At 42.4% G+C, this 15,480-nt stretch overlaps 1 protein-coding gene across 6 annotated transcripts in view; it reads right to left on the reverse strand.

The window, feature by feature from the left end:
- Nucleotides 1–14,271, reverse strand: part of RNF220 (ring finger protein 220) — a 318,359-nt gene extending 304,088 nt beyond the window's left edge. For 3 of the 6 annotated variants that reach the window (XM_035121692.2, XM_035121689.2, XM_035121688.2), the window contains exons 1-2: nt 14,021–14,269; nt 6,491–7,232 (exon numbers count right to left, since the gene is read on the reverse strand). In XM_035121692.2, the coding sequence (XP_034977583.1) occupies nt 6,491–7,115 (625 nt within the window). In that variant the 5' untranslated portion in view covers nt 7,116–7,232; nt 14,021–14,269. Of the gene's footprint in view, nt 1–6,490; nt 7,233–14,020 lie in introns of all 6 variants that reach the window. The other 3 variants (XM_035121690.2, XM_035121686.2, XM_060276958.1) reach the window with 3 other exon arrangements.
- Between the last annotated feature and the right edge of the window lie 1,209 nt (nt 14,272–15,480).

Consider the following 15,480-nt stretch of genomic DNA (forward strand, 5'->3'; position numbering starts at 1 on the left):
AGTGGGGCTAACTTCTGAATAGGACTGTGCTGCAAAATGTACATGCTATTAAATAAAAATACGAAGCAGGAAGAGGGTTCCAAGATGAATGGCTTCCATGTCATTCACTAGCTCATTTTATTTTAATAGCAGTAACTAAGTGTAAATTCAAACATATAGCTGAAGAGATATATTCTGTACTGCAGCCAAATATTTGTTTATTGGTATAAATACCTGTTTGAATGCTCTTAAATTTCAGGGGCAAATGGCACATAACCTACGACAAAATCTGCAGTTTGAAATAATATTTTAAAAATAAATAAAACCACCCCATCACCCCAATACAATTTGCTACCTGATGCAAAAAATCAAAATAGTTCCCTCTCCTCACCATCAACTGAGAAGTTTGCTGCACTGTACTCAAAAAACAGCTGTCTGAGGCAAGTCGCCCACTCTGCCTAACTGCAGGGCTGCCTTGGCTGACTAGCGCTGGAGGTCATCAGTTCTTCTTTTATACTTAAAAGAAACTGTGGCATTAAAGATTACACAAAAAAGCACAAGCCTCAAAAATCAGCACAGGTTATCCCTCACTTCCAGTGCTCCGTAATCCCAAAAAGAATATATATATATATATATATATATATATATATATATATATATATATATAATCTTCTTCTAACAGAAAACTCTGTCAAGTTCAGCATTTAATCAAATCTCTACAGGATTCAACCACCAGATTTGGGGGCATGTTTTTAGGATTGGTGAAAAGGGTTGGATTTGTTCATGAAGCAAAATAGATTAAGAGTTCGCCCTGTCCACAGATAATAAATCCATAAGCGTTCATGCAAATACAAACATGAACACACAGTGGAAAGAAGGACAATAAACATTTAGTGCCCATATGTGCCCCCTTCCCAGTTGTGGATAGATAAACACAACATTTATATCTTGCTCAGTGCTCCTTGGAGTCACAGTTACAAGCCCTCAGAGTTCCCCATAAAACAGCAACAAGCAGGAGTCCAAAAGGAAGACGAAGGAAAAGCTAAATCACTAACATTTCCCAACAAATGAGAAATCTGGCCGGGTGGTAGAGACTGTGTGGGGAAACATCTGAGAGGCTCAAACAACCCCAGCCCTCCCCCACAAATGATCAATTAAAAGCCGTCCTTCTGCCAAGAGCCAGGCAAAGACGGGCAAGCGACTGACTGCCGCAAAGAAAACGCTTGTCCCGATCGGTTCTGCATGACAATTGACGGGAAGGGGCAGGCAGCAAGGCCCATCCTCTCACCATGGTGATTAGGCATTCCAAGTGTGCAAGATAGCCCTAGCTAACATAAAGAGAAAGAGAAGCTGGAGACCAGCGGATGCGAGCCAGGGCCAGATGGTCCTGCAGCCGGCAGAACTGGAGCAGCTCACACCCAGCTCTCCGCCACTTTAACGGCCCAAACATTTCTTTATTCCAACAATACAACTAAAAGAGAAGGACATGACAAGGAGTCACGGCAACAGTTTGCTGAGGGGGAGAAAGGGAAAACTGAAGGCAAAATGCAGAAATAAAGGTGTAGGAAAGAGGTTGGCTGTGGGCTCCACTGAAGTCCGAGGTATGACAAACCAGTACATATCTGGAACAATTCTACTGAAATCCAGTACAAATCTGGAACGGTGCTACTGAAATCCATGAGTTTTAACTGGCATAACTGACATCAAAAGCTGACCTGTCAGGACGGCCTTTTCTGTATTCACAATCCAGTTTTCACTCATTTAAAACTCACCTGTAATATCCTCCCTCATACAAACATGCAAACACGCAAACTCTTTAGAAACATAGCTGTTTTCACTATGTTTGAAAGTAATCCTAATCCCAAATAGCTATTCACAACATGGTTTTCCTTCTAGCCCCTAATTTAATGTAGTTAAAACATTTTACAGGAAAGGCTTGAAGATATAGCAGTATATAGCAGTAAACAAACAAATAAAAAACCTAATCAAACATCATGTCTACAAATTGCACATGGAATAATTAAAATACATATCCCTCCCTTAGTATAGGCCCTAGTATGCAAACAGCTGGACAACACGTGCTCTGCTGAAGGAGCCAGAGCTAAAGCGAAGCTTGAGTTGGTTGTATAATATGCTAAGAGAAAAGAAAAACCAGGAATTGATATATTATTATTAATTCCTGTTTGGCATTTAAACAGAACAGTGCTTTGATTTGCTCTCAGATGTTTCCATTCATTAGTTTCAAAGCTACAAGTTACTGAAGTGATTTTCAAAAGCCGCCCAAACTCTGAGGACAAACAAGAAGTTCACTCCCTACTGTGACGCAAAATTGTGAGAAAATAATGAAGTATGAAGAAGTCGATGGTGCCTTATTCCCTGTCCTGCTCTCCTAGATTGGCCATTTGTTTACATGCTTCATTACAGGGGCACTTGGTACTAAATTGCTAGAAAGAACCAAAGAGCCAAGAAGAGGCTCTGGAAATATGATTCTTCAAACTAAAGAGAGAAAGAATTACTATGTTCCATATTATGTGGAAAGCAAGGTCCAGAAATATTCTTCTGCAACAGGCTAAACTTTGAAATAGCTGCAATAAAGAATAAAAGTGACTCAAACAGAACTACGGTAAACATCATTTGTAGACTCAAAATTAAGGCCAGAGATTGCAAGTAATTCTAGGGATATAGGAGAAAATGCATTCTGGCGTTCCCCAAAATGAACAGAGGGAAGAGAACTGCAACAACCAAGTGGTTTTGCCCAGCAGGGGAAAAAAATTGTTCTGCATGATCCAGGTGCTGCTGTGGACCTTTCTGCCAGTTCCCTCTGCTGAGAGGAAACACTGCGGCAACTAGTCTGTGGGGAGCAGTCAGGACAATTTATTTTAGAAGCCAAATAATAAAGAGGGTTTTTAAAAGGAGAGTTATAGATATCTGTCATACAGGGATGCATTTATATCCACTCCAGCTGGAAACCTCCACACTAATGAGGACACGTTTGTCTGAAGAACCCCATGGAATGTGTCTGTAGATGCCTGTGCAACATAAATGCAGTGTAATGTCATTAGCATGCTCAATGAACATCTAAACAGAGCTATCTGGACAAAACATTTGCCTTAACAAACCCTCCTAGGATCATGCCCAGCTCCTCTGGACTCCAACATTCTTGGAACCATAAGGATCCAGAGGAAAGAAGTATACTTGCTAAGGTACTACGGGCCTCTCTCCAGGAAGCAGATTCCAAAATAATAATTAGCAAACATATGTTAAAGGCATATGATACACTCGTTAACTTCTGCCCTTGACTTGGGGTACAATTGTGCACTGGTAAAGTGCTGAATCCAAACTGAAATCTGAAGTTCAACCCCGTAAACTAGGCTATTTCGTGAAACCTCAGAACATATTCTGGAGCCAGAACCCAAAACTCTATTATACCAAAGTAAATCCTAAACGACTTTCAAGAGGGTATGAGAATCAATCCAAATTTACAACACTAATTAACAGAGATAAGATTGTAGCCTCATGGGAATATAAATACGCAAAGTATCACTTAGTATCTAATTAATACAATGAGATTCCCACATCTATTTTTCTACAAAGCCACACATCTCCTTCATCAAGCCCTGTTATTTATATTGTAGAACGCCTTGGACAGCATTGTCTTTAGGTGGTGTTTTTTTTTAATCAAACAAACAAAAACACACCCTGCAAACCCCCTGTGTAGCATTCCCCTTCTTAAAATCAAATAAACCAGTTAGTGAGAAATCCAACTTTGAAATTACAAGACACAAACAAAAAATGGAATTTAGTCTGTTGGTGGCGGCACAAGGAACGTTATGTGTTGCAATTAAAGTTATTCACCCGTCATGTGGTATGATTCCATTGCAGTATTTGGGAGAATACAAATAAACAGTACAGTCCGGCAATTCTGTAGGGTGTCTATTGGAGGCATAAAGGGTTTGCTGATCTGATGGCTTTTACTGCCTCCATCAATACACTTTTGCCGACCAGCCTGTCTATATCTGCAATGTATGTTAGGGTGGTGGTGAAAAGAATCCTTGTTTCACAGGAAAGGTTTGTATATACTGTTTGCGCAAGAAAACGGAGACAGCTTTTTAGGGGTCAATGACCAGGTATTTATAAAAGCCCATAAGGACACATTTACATACATGCAAATATCTCTAATTTTGTTCCGAGCTGTGGTGTCACTAGAAAGCTATTTCATCCCTCAGACACATTCTATCAACTATCAACAAATAACCTTTCATACATGGAACATACACCCCCCTCTTCTCCAAAATACTGAAATGTCCACAAATATATATCCTATGAAATAATATCTAAACATGCCAAGGGTATGTGAAGGTCGTAAGTAGCTGCAACAATGCTCTCTCGCTCACACGCATGCACTAAGTTTCAATAAAATGCCTCTAAAACCGTTGCCTGTTAAAATAAAGTTTTAACTAGATGAGAGGCAATATTCGGGACTAGAACTAAACCTGGTAAGTCTCCATTAATATGCACTTTACCTAGCCTATTGGGTAGAAAGTCATTTTTTGCTTTGCTCCCATGAGAGCTTTATGAATTCAAAATAATTTATATGTTTTTATGGCAACAAACGGATAATCAAGGAAGAAAAATGTTCTGCATCTTGACACCTTTCAAACCATCTGCACAGATTTTATTCCAACTTTCAATGTGTGTTTCTAAAACTTAAGGCCCCCCCCCCGTTAGATGGCATATTTAATGAGGTTCATCTATTTACTATCTGGGAATTCATCAGTACTCCTATCAACAAAGTCAGTGAAAGGAAGATACGTCCTTTCTGAACAGAGGAAGATAGACAATGTGTGTGAGTACATGTAAACACAGATGTGCCCATCGTCATATCCTCTTTCTAAATATTAGCAAATTATTAATATAAGGTATTTTATACTAGTTTTTGACAGGGGGTTAGCAACATGCAATCTTCAATACGCTCTAGACATATTTAATTGGCAAGCCAGCTTTTTACACTATTTTTATCTTCCAGTGTGCATGATCTGAGCGAGTTTTATATTCATATGGAGTTTATACATATAATTGAGAACATGATACATCTCTTCTTTCGTCCTTTTATTAATGTTTTCCCTACTTCACACACACATACACTTAGCTGTTGCACACAGGTATCAAAGACCAAAAAGCACATGCAAGTAGTTCTTCTCACACAGCTTAAGCTGCTCTAGGGCAAAAGAGAGCGCACACATCTGTAGTGCAACATGTAGCTTCTGTCTTCAAGAGGGAATCATTCCACACTTACAAACGTTGACATAAAAGACACACTCATGGCATATTTCAAAACCAAAGAGCGATGGATTTACAAGGCAGGTTGATTTTATGGTGACTTTTATTGACAAGGTACGCAGGCTTTCGGCAGATGCCTCGTAGCACTGGGAAGTTAACACAGTGCCTAATTCAAGGAGACAGCCCGAGGAAGCAGCACCGACAGGGGAGAGAGCGCAACAACGTCTCTATTACTCTCCTCGGCATCATAAAGGAGGAGGAGAAAAATGGTATCCAAGGGGTAACTGGGAAGCTACGTAGAAGTTTTTTTAAAATAAATAAATAAATGCTTATTCTTCCATGCCCCCCCTGCACACGCCCCCCCCCCCAGGAAAATAAGCGGGAGGGGGCAAGGTCCCACAAGAACGAACAAAAGAAGGGGGGGAATCCCAGCTCAACATCTAAGCTGTGCATTTGAATTTGGAGCAGACCATCATAAGCCAAATACTGCCTTATCTTCCACTTCTTAGGTGGGGAGCTCATGGCACTTAATGACAAAGGGGGTGAGCCGTGGGAGAGGAATGCTGCAACAGGCGTTGCTCCCAAAACAAATATTATACAGGCTGGCTTCAGCTTGGCTCCTGGCCTGCCAAAAAATAATATCACTTCTGAATTTGCAGAAGGAACTGCAGGAAACATCTCTGGCCATTTAAGAGTTATTGGGGCAGGGTGATCTCCTCGTCTAGAGCATCACCAGCTCTCTTTCTTTCTCTGCTTTGATGAAAGGGCTTAAGTTAGCTTACGCTAAACATCCAATAATAATGCCTTTACACTGATCAGGGGAGCAAATAATGGTGCACTGATTACAACCGGAGACAAATATGTGAGGGAAAGGGTTGGGGCGGGAAGGGAGTTTAACAAGACAGTTGGGCAACAATCATGGAATAGGCAAGTGCTCTGGAACAAATGTTCCTCGGTAACTACAGGGAGACGACCTCCAATGCATTCTCAACATAGAGTTTCCCTCCCATTTCTGGAATGTTGGTCATTTTTCTGTGACTCAGCATCCCAATCTAGTATGAGAATAACAGCTTCCTTGCATAGATTCCCTTCAATCCCCCTCCCTCTGCAATCCATCATTATATGTTTAAAGAAAAAAACAAGAGCACAAGTATTATGACGCCTCCTAGCATTGCAAAACACAGCTGTTGGACATTTTCCTGCCCCGGCTAAGCAAAGTTGAGGTACTTACATCTATCATTTCGGTCCTCGGGACTGGATGAGGTCTCCCGGTCCGAAATGAGGCCAGAGACAGCGAAGATCTTTTTCCCCGTGTCATCGACTTTGAGGGAGCCGGGGGAGCCAGATGGGAGCTGGGCTCCAAACTCATACTCCTTGCCATCAGCGTCTGAGAAGCGAAGGTGGGGAGAGTCAGTGTCATGGCAGTTCTTCAGACGCTTGGCAGGTGTAAAAGCTGACTGGTAACTCTCCCTGTCCTCAGTGGAGGCAAAGGGGCGGAAGGCCCCAACGCCACTGTGGTTCAGCATGCTGATTGGGGTGCAGTCCAGATTGGGGGGAGCAAACTGGGGGTGCAGATGCAGCAAGGAAGGTGGAAAATCACGGTTGGTGAATGCTCCTGGCACACCACCTTGTCGGTGATACATGGAGGCAAAAGTATAGGAGCCATTAGTGAATGGGATGTGCACATCCTTGTCCACAGATACTGGAACGCCAAAGGGCCTTGGCTGCTGGCAAGGGATGGAAGCATCGCGGCTTGCTTCAGCGGTAGAAGCGAGAACCATCAGGGCTGGAGATGCCAGAGGATTGGGAAGGTAGGAGGAGTTTTCCATCTTGAAGGCTGCCCGGTGTAAGTCCATCGGAGTCTCTTTCCTTGACAGGGCCGCAAGGAAAATGGTCTTCCCTGGATGGAAAACAAAGCAACGTCTGGGTGGAGAGCTGGGGGGTCTCACTGGAGTTTCATCACTGTTCCAAAGCTGTGGAGAAAAAGAAGGGAAATGGGGAGGAAATAGTTAATTGCCATTCAAACCTGGACAACTGTCCTATCATGTACCTATCATGAATCTAACAAGAAAATTGTATGAGCAAATAACCAAACCTCCATGTGTTCTCTTTCAGGCAAGTTCACAAATAACTAGAAGGGTCTCTAACTCCCTCTAAGGGTGTGTCAGCACAAGTCTTTCTCCTGCTACCAGCTTTAGCACCAAACTTTGAAGTCAAGAGAAGATCCCCACTAAAAGTAGATAAAATGGGGCACTTTCCCACACACCAACACTACTCTGTGGTTCATGCAGGTAGTGCAACTCGCTCTGACCTCACCTCCTACTGTGAGAAGGGCAAGAAAACTAGTGCATGTTCAGATTAAGGAATGAGTGGTTTGTGGGGACTGAATGCTCTGAATAAGGGCTATGTGGAATGAAAACAATCTTTAATGGGCAAATGAAAGACAAATGACCCGATTCCTTACAGACAAACATATGGGGGAAAATATTGGACTGTGAAAATGAGTGGTGACAATTTTAGGTTCTTATGTCTAAAGAAAGTAATTACTATTAAAAAAATATTGATAAGTTATTCACAATTTACAAACAAACATTTCTGCACGTATCTGCACAGCCCATTAATGAAAAAATAATGTAGAAACCGTATCTCTTTTCTATTTTAGAGGCCCATGTGAATATCTATCTGTGCAGATATACATACAAGTTATAGATTTCACTTTATATTCAATGGTGCATGTGAGCATAAACATGCCTCTCTTATACATTTCTCTGAATTGTTCCATGTGGTGTTTGTGTGCTTTTAGGAAAGCAGCAGCAACTTCATCAATAAAGTGCTTGGCGTCTCTGACAATATTTAAAATCATAATAGGTGCCAGTGCCATATGATCTCTTGCAAGCATCTGCCTTTTAGGTTGAGGACAGCACAAAACGGATCAGTAATTTTACTTCCTAATGCGCTCATGCTTAAGTAGATTTGTAAACTGTCCTGGATATGCCATTAGCATTTAGAGAAAAATGTTAACAAAATGTCTAGGCTTGCTTTTCCTTGAAATTACTTACAAATTCTAAGTGTGTAACATATTATCCCCACTCGCAAAGTATCCCCACTCGCAAAGTATCAGTACAAATATTTACATTTACATGTATGTATAAATAATAAAATTAACTTTCCCTCTCACCCTTTTTAGAGTTGAAATCAAAATCACATTCTCTCCTCTTCAACCTAGAATCCCCCCCACTTTTTAAGCTTCCACTGCCAACCATTCAGAATGCCACAATGCACTTGAATGTAAGAGAACTGTTACTTTAAAACAATGTGCTAGCCTTGCGGCACTCAAAAGGCCACAAAAAAATCATATAATAAAAAAGCTGTTACAAAATGTGCCTGTTAGATCCACAAGGTCAGACATAGCAAATAAAACTTACTGAAAGAGTCTCTTTTCTAATGGAGTGGCTTTTGTATTCTGTGAATGAGCAAGGCTAGGTTAACAAACTCTGTGGAATCCTGACTGCGCCTTTCATGCTGTCCAGCAGTAACATTTCCTTTTCTCCCATTCTGTATCCAGACGCTCAGTGACTGTTATTAAGTGTGAAGATGAGAGGGCATCATCTCGCCTCTTCCTCATTTGGCTCCCTTCCTGATACAGATCAGTGCTAAATCACCAGATTATAGACCTCACATTAACAAGGCTTTAGTTTCTTCCAAATTTTAAATAACTTTCCGTCAAGTTCTAGCCATGGACAAAAAGATGCCACAGGGAATCTGGTCGGCCTTCTTTCCGAGTTACCTTCTGCACTGTTTTCTGCATAGCTGATTTGCCATAGAAAAGCAAGCAAACAAATTTAAAACAAAAAAAAACTGCAATAGTAGGTGAAGGTGAAGCAGGAGCTAGGAGACCTGAATGCTCATTTTTAATTATTTTTAAAAGGAGGGGAACACCCTACCCAGATAAATACATAAATACACTATTAATATCTGAATTGACCCATGGGACTAAGGGGAAACCATAGCCTTTCTAGGATTTAAATAAAGGAGGGGTGTGAGAGCACACTACTAATGCCTCTGTGCCTGCTTTTCTATTTTTACTTCCACTGTCACCTCATTACGTTAAATGTATTTCATAAATTAGTAATCTGGAAGCCACACTTGACACTCCTTGTAGAATACTGTGAATCACTCCAATCGCCCTATTCGTTCGCAAACTTCATTACATAGAGAATAAATCAACATATTACGATATTGCACCAAGCCAAGTTTATTTTTTTTTAAACTCCTGCATCCTTTTCTCCCCCATTTTCTCCTTGTCTCTTACCTTCTTTTCCATCTCTTTGCCCCCACACGATTATCCCCTATCACCACCATCATTAGGAGCATGTACAGATGAGGCTGCGGCAAGGCCAGTCATTATGAAAATCTATAGATAATACACTCCCAATGTCAAAATGTCATTGGTTTTTAAATATGGAACCCAAAATAAGAAAACTAACTGACCCGCTTAATTAAAAAAATATGGATTGCAGGATAACCAGCCTGATGAAACATTTGGGTGACTGGAAGGGAGCGGGCACAGCCAAAGTAAGTAACTGTTACTTTTCTGCCTCTATGCTGATTTTTTTAATTTAGCACCCTGTGCAAATCCAGATTAAAATAACTCCAGCTATTGATCCAAGCAGTGGAATTGACATTAATTTTAGTTCACTTCTCACTTTGCAAAGGGATCAATAGGAAGTAATAACAGCTGACATCCTCGCTGAAAGGAAGAGAAAAGACGGTCTAGCGACAGAAATCGAAAAGCAACCAAATAAATCAGCAGATACTTTTCCATGGCATCAGACAAACTCCAAACAGATTGCAAAAAGTCTTTGTTAAATTAACTAAACAAGGAGTGGAGGAGGCCAAGGGGGTGGAGATAAATCTATGAAGCTACATAAACTGTCCACTGGGTATCCGAGTTAGATCAGCACACAAATAATAATAATTTTTAAAAATTGTTTACTTATATTTTCAAAATCACCACTTGGCTTTATGGATAAGCATGATTCCTTGCAAGAACACCCGCCATTTGCACCGATTACTTAAATTCAAAGTGAAGCGGCAAGACCAAGAGAATCCCAATTAAAAGCTTCAGCCTTTATCCATAACAAAAACAAACAAACCCACAATTTAGAACAAAATCTAACATATTATGCACAGCTTGGGTTTGGGTTGCTCTGTTTATTAATTATTATAATGTTATTTTTAATTACCCCAGAGGAGAACTTACTAAAATGAAGAGAGGCTAAGATAATGCAGAATTCACCATGCATCTTTCTAACCATCATGCAAGTGGAGAAAGAGTTGGTCACAAGCTGCAGGTGGAAAACTCATTTGCTAATTAATATAAATTTTATATTAATATACAGAACCCAGAAAAACAAGGCAGAGTTTCTGTGTAACAAATTACTTTTCTATTCTTAATTAAAACCACACATCCCATACTACTAAAACAGGTTGCATTTTTGTGATCCTCCTGCTATTTCCCAATTCCAATAATTTAAATAACAGAATAAAAAAAATCCCTGCAGTTTGTGGAGAGAAAGAAATAACTTTTTCTTTAAGAGTTCAAGCTGTTAGGAAAAAACAGAGTTGGAAACTACAGGTTTGGGCTCTTGTGACTTTGTAATCACATAATTTTAGAAGCAGGAATTTGGAAATTTATTCCTACTTAGAAAATCCTGATAATATAAAACAAAACTATCCCAGCTGTTGGGGAGAGTTAAAGTGTGCAACTGGATTATCTATTCGAACTACACTGGATTTCCTCCTAGTAAATGAAAACAAATGCAAGATTGAGAACAAGAACAAGCAGGAGATCCCAGGGTTGAATTAAGAAAATCTATAGGTCTGTATTCCTTGTCATTAAACATCGTGATGGTTTTGGAATTGTGGGTGTCCCCAAACTAGATTATGAGACGGTGGCCGGGATAGGGGGCCAGGCGGAATAAGGGCACCACTGCCTTTTCGGCGTCCAAAATGCCAGTTCGGAAAGTACGAAGATATATTCATTTACATGAAACCGATGGTGAATCGGGCCCCTTGGCGCAACAACAAAGGGGCCACCTCGCCTCTCCCCAATTCGCTTTGCGACTCCCCCCCCCCGCCTCCCCCCGCCTTGCAACAACAAAAAACAACAAGGAAAATAAAATTCAAGTACGGGGACGGGCCAAGGTATTAAAACAGATAATAGATTTCCACCCTACCCCAACAAAACGCATCCTTCTTTCGTTAAGCAAAATAATAACTTGCAGAAATCGAAGCCGTCCAAAGGCGTTTGTTAACCATCGGTAAACAACACAAAGTAAGGAGGTTCTGATCTGCAAATTGTGGGGCCTTCATCTTATCCTCCAGCCCCGACCCAGAAAGACCCTGCAAAGGGGCACGAGATGGACGCACAACGAACGCTTCCCCAGTTAAGCGGGGGGGGGGGGGTGTAAAATTAAACTATTCAAACTCTTAAGTTATCTGGTAGAGGAATAATACTTGATCGATTTGGATCTTAAAGTTTTGTTCCAGAAATCTCCAATTTCCACCAAAAGCAGAAAATTTCATAGGAGGAGCACTAACTCTCCCTTCTCCCACTTTCTGCAGTTGCAAATCAAAACAGGTGTTTGTCCTTTTCCCGCTGCCTAAACTGAGCACGAAAAGAACTCGGTCGGTTTACTGCAACTTCAAACCATGTTTTATATACACACTGTCCTCTCCACATCGGGAATATAAAAGGAAAAAAGTGGGTACATATTTCAGAAAGTGTATTGGAGAGATACAGGATTCGGAAACTATTTCCCCGCTAATACGCCCGCTCGGCCACGCCTGGTCACTTTTTTCACTGAACACCCCCCCGCCAAATGCTCTGCATCAACAAAAGAAAAAAATTAATAATAATAACAACTGCAAAATCGGTTTCACAACTTCGGAAATGAATCTATTTTTTTATTCCTTCCAGGAAATATGTCCGGGGCGGTTGGAGTGGGAGAAGAGACCTATCTTCCTTCACCCCTACAGTCTGTTCAAGAATCGTTTTCTTTTTAAAATACTAAACAAAGCTCATCAAATGTGCGGATGCCTCGTGCTGTTTGAATTTATTGCAACAATTCCTTCCCTGCACGTTTCCTGCCTGGAAGGCGAAAGCATTCAATGCAACTCCTGAACTGGACATTGCCTAATGATTTCATTGTGCCCAAGCAGATGTTTTTTATGTATTTCGATCTACAAGGTGAGGAATTATTTCCCCTTCCTTGCAACCTCTGTACTAACTTCCCTACCCCGCTGCAGCAGCGGCTGTTGTTGTTTCATTTTAAAAGCTGGCCATTCCTCGGCTTCGGGCTGAAAATGTGAAGAAAGTTTTGCTAAGGAAGCCCAGCTAAACATGCATATTCCAATTTCCTTCCCCTTCCTCTCGCCAACCGGGTTTCCAGCCGGGTTCTCTATTTGCTCGCTTGCACTGGTGTTGACCCTACAACACAACATCGCTTTTGCTATGCTATTCATTGCAGGAGAATAATTGCAAACATACAACAAACGACCAATTTTTAAAAATTGTTTTGCATTTCGGAGATAAAAATGCAGGAGACTTTGAAGGAGGGAGACTTGTTTGTCCGAACTTCAACCTTTCCTCCAAACTGCAAGCATTTCACGTGCGCAACCATCGCGGCAGCGAAAAGGAACTTGGGACAAAAGGGAGAGAGAGAGAAAAGGCGGAAAATACGCCTTAATTGCGGTTATGTAATTTCTAATACTCAAAGTTCACATGTGCGCCCGCTCCGTAGTAAAACTGAAAGCTGATGGGGGGAAGACGATCCTGACTCTGTGCGGTGCTTTCTACGCACAGGGCAAATGCTGGATTTTTAAACATTTTGAGTTTTGTGCAAAAATAATATCTACCTAGGTTGTGTCAGAGGGAGACTAGCAGGCTTGTTCCTTTCGACGAAGGTTCTCTCCACCCCCACCCACCCCCACCCCGAGTCTTGGGTATTGTTTGGGGAAACTGCGCTATTTCAGCCAAAGACCGTGGGACACGCGAAGGAAAGCCGGGAAGTATCTCCCGGGCTTGCACAGGGATCTCTTCTCCCGACCCCGACCCCGCTCTTCTCTTTCTCCTTTTTAAAACTAAATGTTTGCGCTAATTGGAGCCGCGCGGTTTTCGGCTGCGTTTTGCAGGCTTCTTCCCCCGGCACCTGATCCCACCCAGCCCCCTCCCCGTGTTGCCTGCTTCCCACCCCCTCCCCAGTAAAATAAACAGCAGCAGGAGGAGGAGGAGAGTCCCGGGAACACAGCTACCTACCCCTAAAAGGGGAGGGGGCACCATATTGATCAGATTTTTGTTGTTTTTTTAAAAAACACACTCATTAAGATTCCACCCCCACCCCACCCCCGCGTGCGCGCTTTTCAGCATCCCCACCCCTGGACCCCGATGTGCATCTTCTTCCGTGGGAATTTTGCGCCCAGGAGCTGGGCGTAGAGAAAAAAAATGGAGAGGCAAACTTGGTTTAGAAAGTTTGAGTTTTCGAAACATCGGCGCCCGCATTTGCAAGAGAAGTAAAAGAAGAAGAAGAAAGGGGGGAAGGAAAGTACGAGGGCAGAGAACAGAATCGAAACCCCGGAGATCCCCTGTTGGAAAGTTAGATCGACACATACGTTTAGGCACAAACACGCACGCACACAAACAATGCACCAAACACCCCTGGCATCCTCGCAGGCACCCCTGGGATCTCCCGCTACTCACCGTGAAAATTCCTCGAGAGGTGGCGTCCCCCTTTGATGTCAGGCTGCGGAGAGCGAGAGCCTGGGCTGTTGCTGCGCGGGGAGGAGAGCCGGACGTGCTAAGCCCGGCGCGTGTGTGCAAGCGCCTTCAGCCAGCATGGGAGTGAGCAGGAGCCTGACACAGCTGCTGGGAGCCAAGGAGAGCGCAGCGCTGCCTCTCGAAGCTGCCTCTAATCAGTGAATGAGCCTCCACTCTCCCAGGGACTCCTAGCTGCTCTCTCTCACTCACACACACTCACGCTCGCTCTCGCTCTCAAACACACACACTCTCTCTCACTCACTCACACACACAGGCACAGAGCCGGCCTGAGAACGGAATACATTAGGGCAGGGAGGAAGCCTGGGAAATGGAGTCCACAGCTGGGACGCACAGCTGCTCAGGGATGAGTCCGTCCGTCAACCCCCCCCCCACGCCCCACGCCGAGCAAGGCATGAACTTTGGCTGGGAGCTGGCGAAGGGGGTCGGGGAGGTTGGGGTCGAGCTGTTTTCGCGTTTCAAACTCAGGGTGGCTGGGGGTGAGCGAGCACATCAGTCTAGGATGGAGTTCTTTTTCACCAGTAACGCTTAAATCCGTATTTGCGTTTTCTGTGATTTCTTCGATTTAAAAGCAGGTCTTCTGCTTTCTCCCACATCAACAGCATTCAACATTCTCCTTTGTAAAGGCTTAAATTGGCCTGCAATGCTAATGATACTGCTTTTATCTGTCTGTTCATAGACATAGTCACATGTAACACTAGATCTCAAGTTTGTTTGTTTTAGTACCTTGATATTCCCCACACACCCCCTTACATTTAAATCACCTCTTGCTTAAATGAGTCTGTAACTCTAAAGTCAAGCCTACATTGGCTGCTACAGGTCAAGGCAACATTTGATTTGTCATCTGGTTGCTGTGCTGAATTGACAACACCCACATACTGCACACATACCCCAAGTGAAGTTCAGAGGTCCTTTCAAAACTCTATTGTGAAAATGTGTTATGCTACGCTAAGCACATGCACTCAGAAGTAAGATACACTGAGGGTACTGCCAGTGTTTATGGTGGGATGCATGCAATTTTTCACAGCATCCAAAGCTTCAAAACACCAGTGTGTATTTAACCCTTATTTAATCCAGATTTGCCTGTTCAGGTGGGAGGGGAAAGTAAAGTTAAAAAAAAAAACTTGCCAACAATCCATTTGCAATATCTAAACTACTCTTTTACAATACCAAGCCCCATACCTGGAAGCACCATGAGTACAATAGAACTTACTCTCTGCATGAGTGCTTGGGACACAAGTGTCACTTGTGGACAACACCATGACAGGTCTGAGTTTTAATAGTAAGAGAGTCATATAGGCAGCAGCACTTGGTCTTGAGTACCATAAGAGATTAGGTACATTTGATATACGGCCTGGCCTGTCCACCTTAGGAGATAGTCATTT

The sequence above is a fragment of the Zootoca vivipara genome, chromosome 7 (assembly GCF_963506605.1).
Source record: "Zootoca vivipara chromosome 7, rZooViv1.1, whole genome shotgun sequence".
Classification (NCBI taxonomy): domain Eukaryota; kingdom Metazoa; phylum Chordata; class Lepidosauria; order Squamata; family Lacertidae; genus Zootoca; species Zootoca vivipara.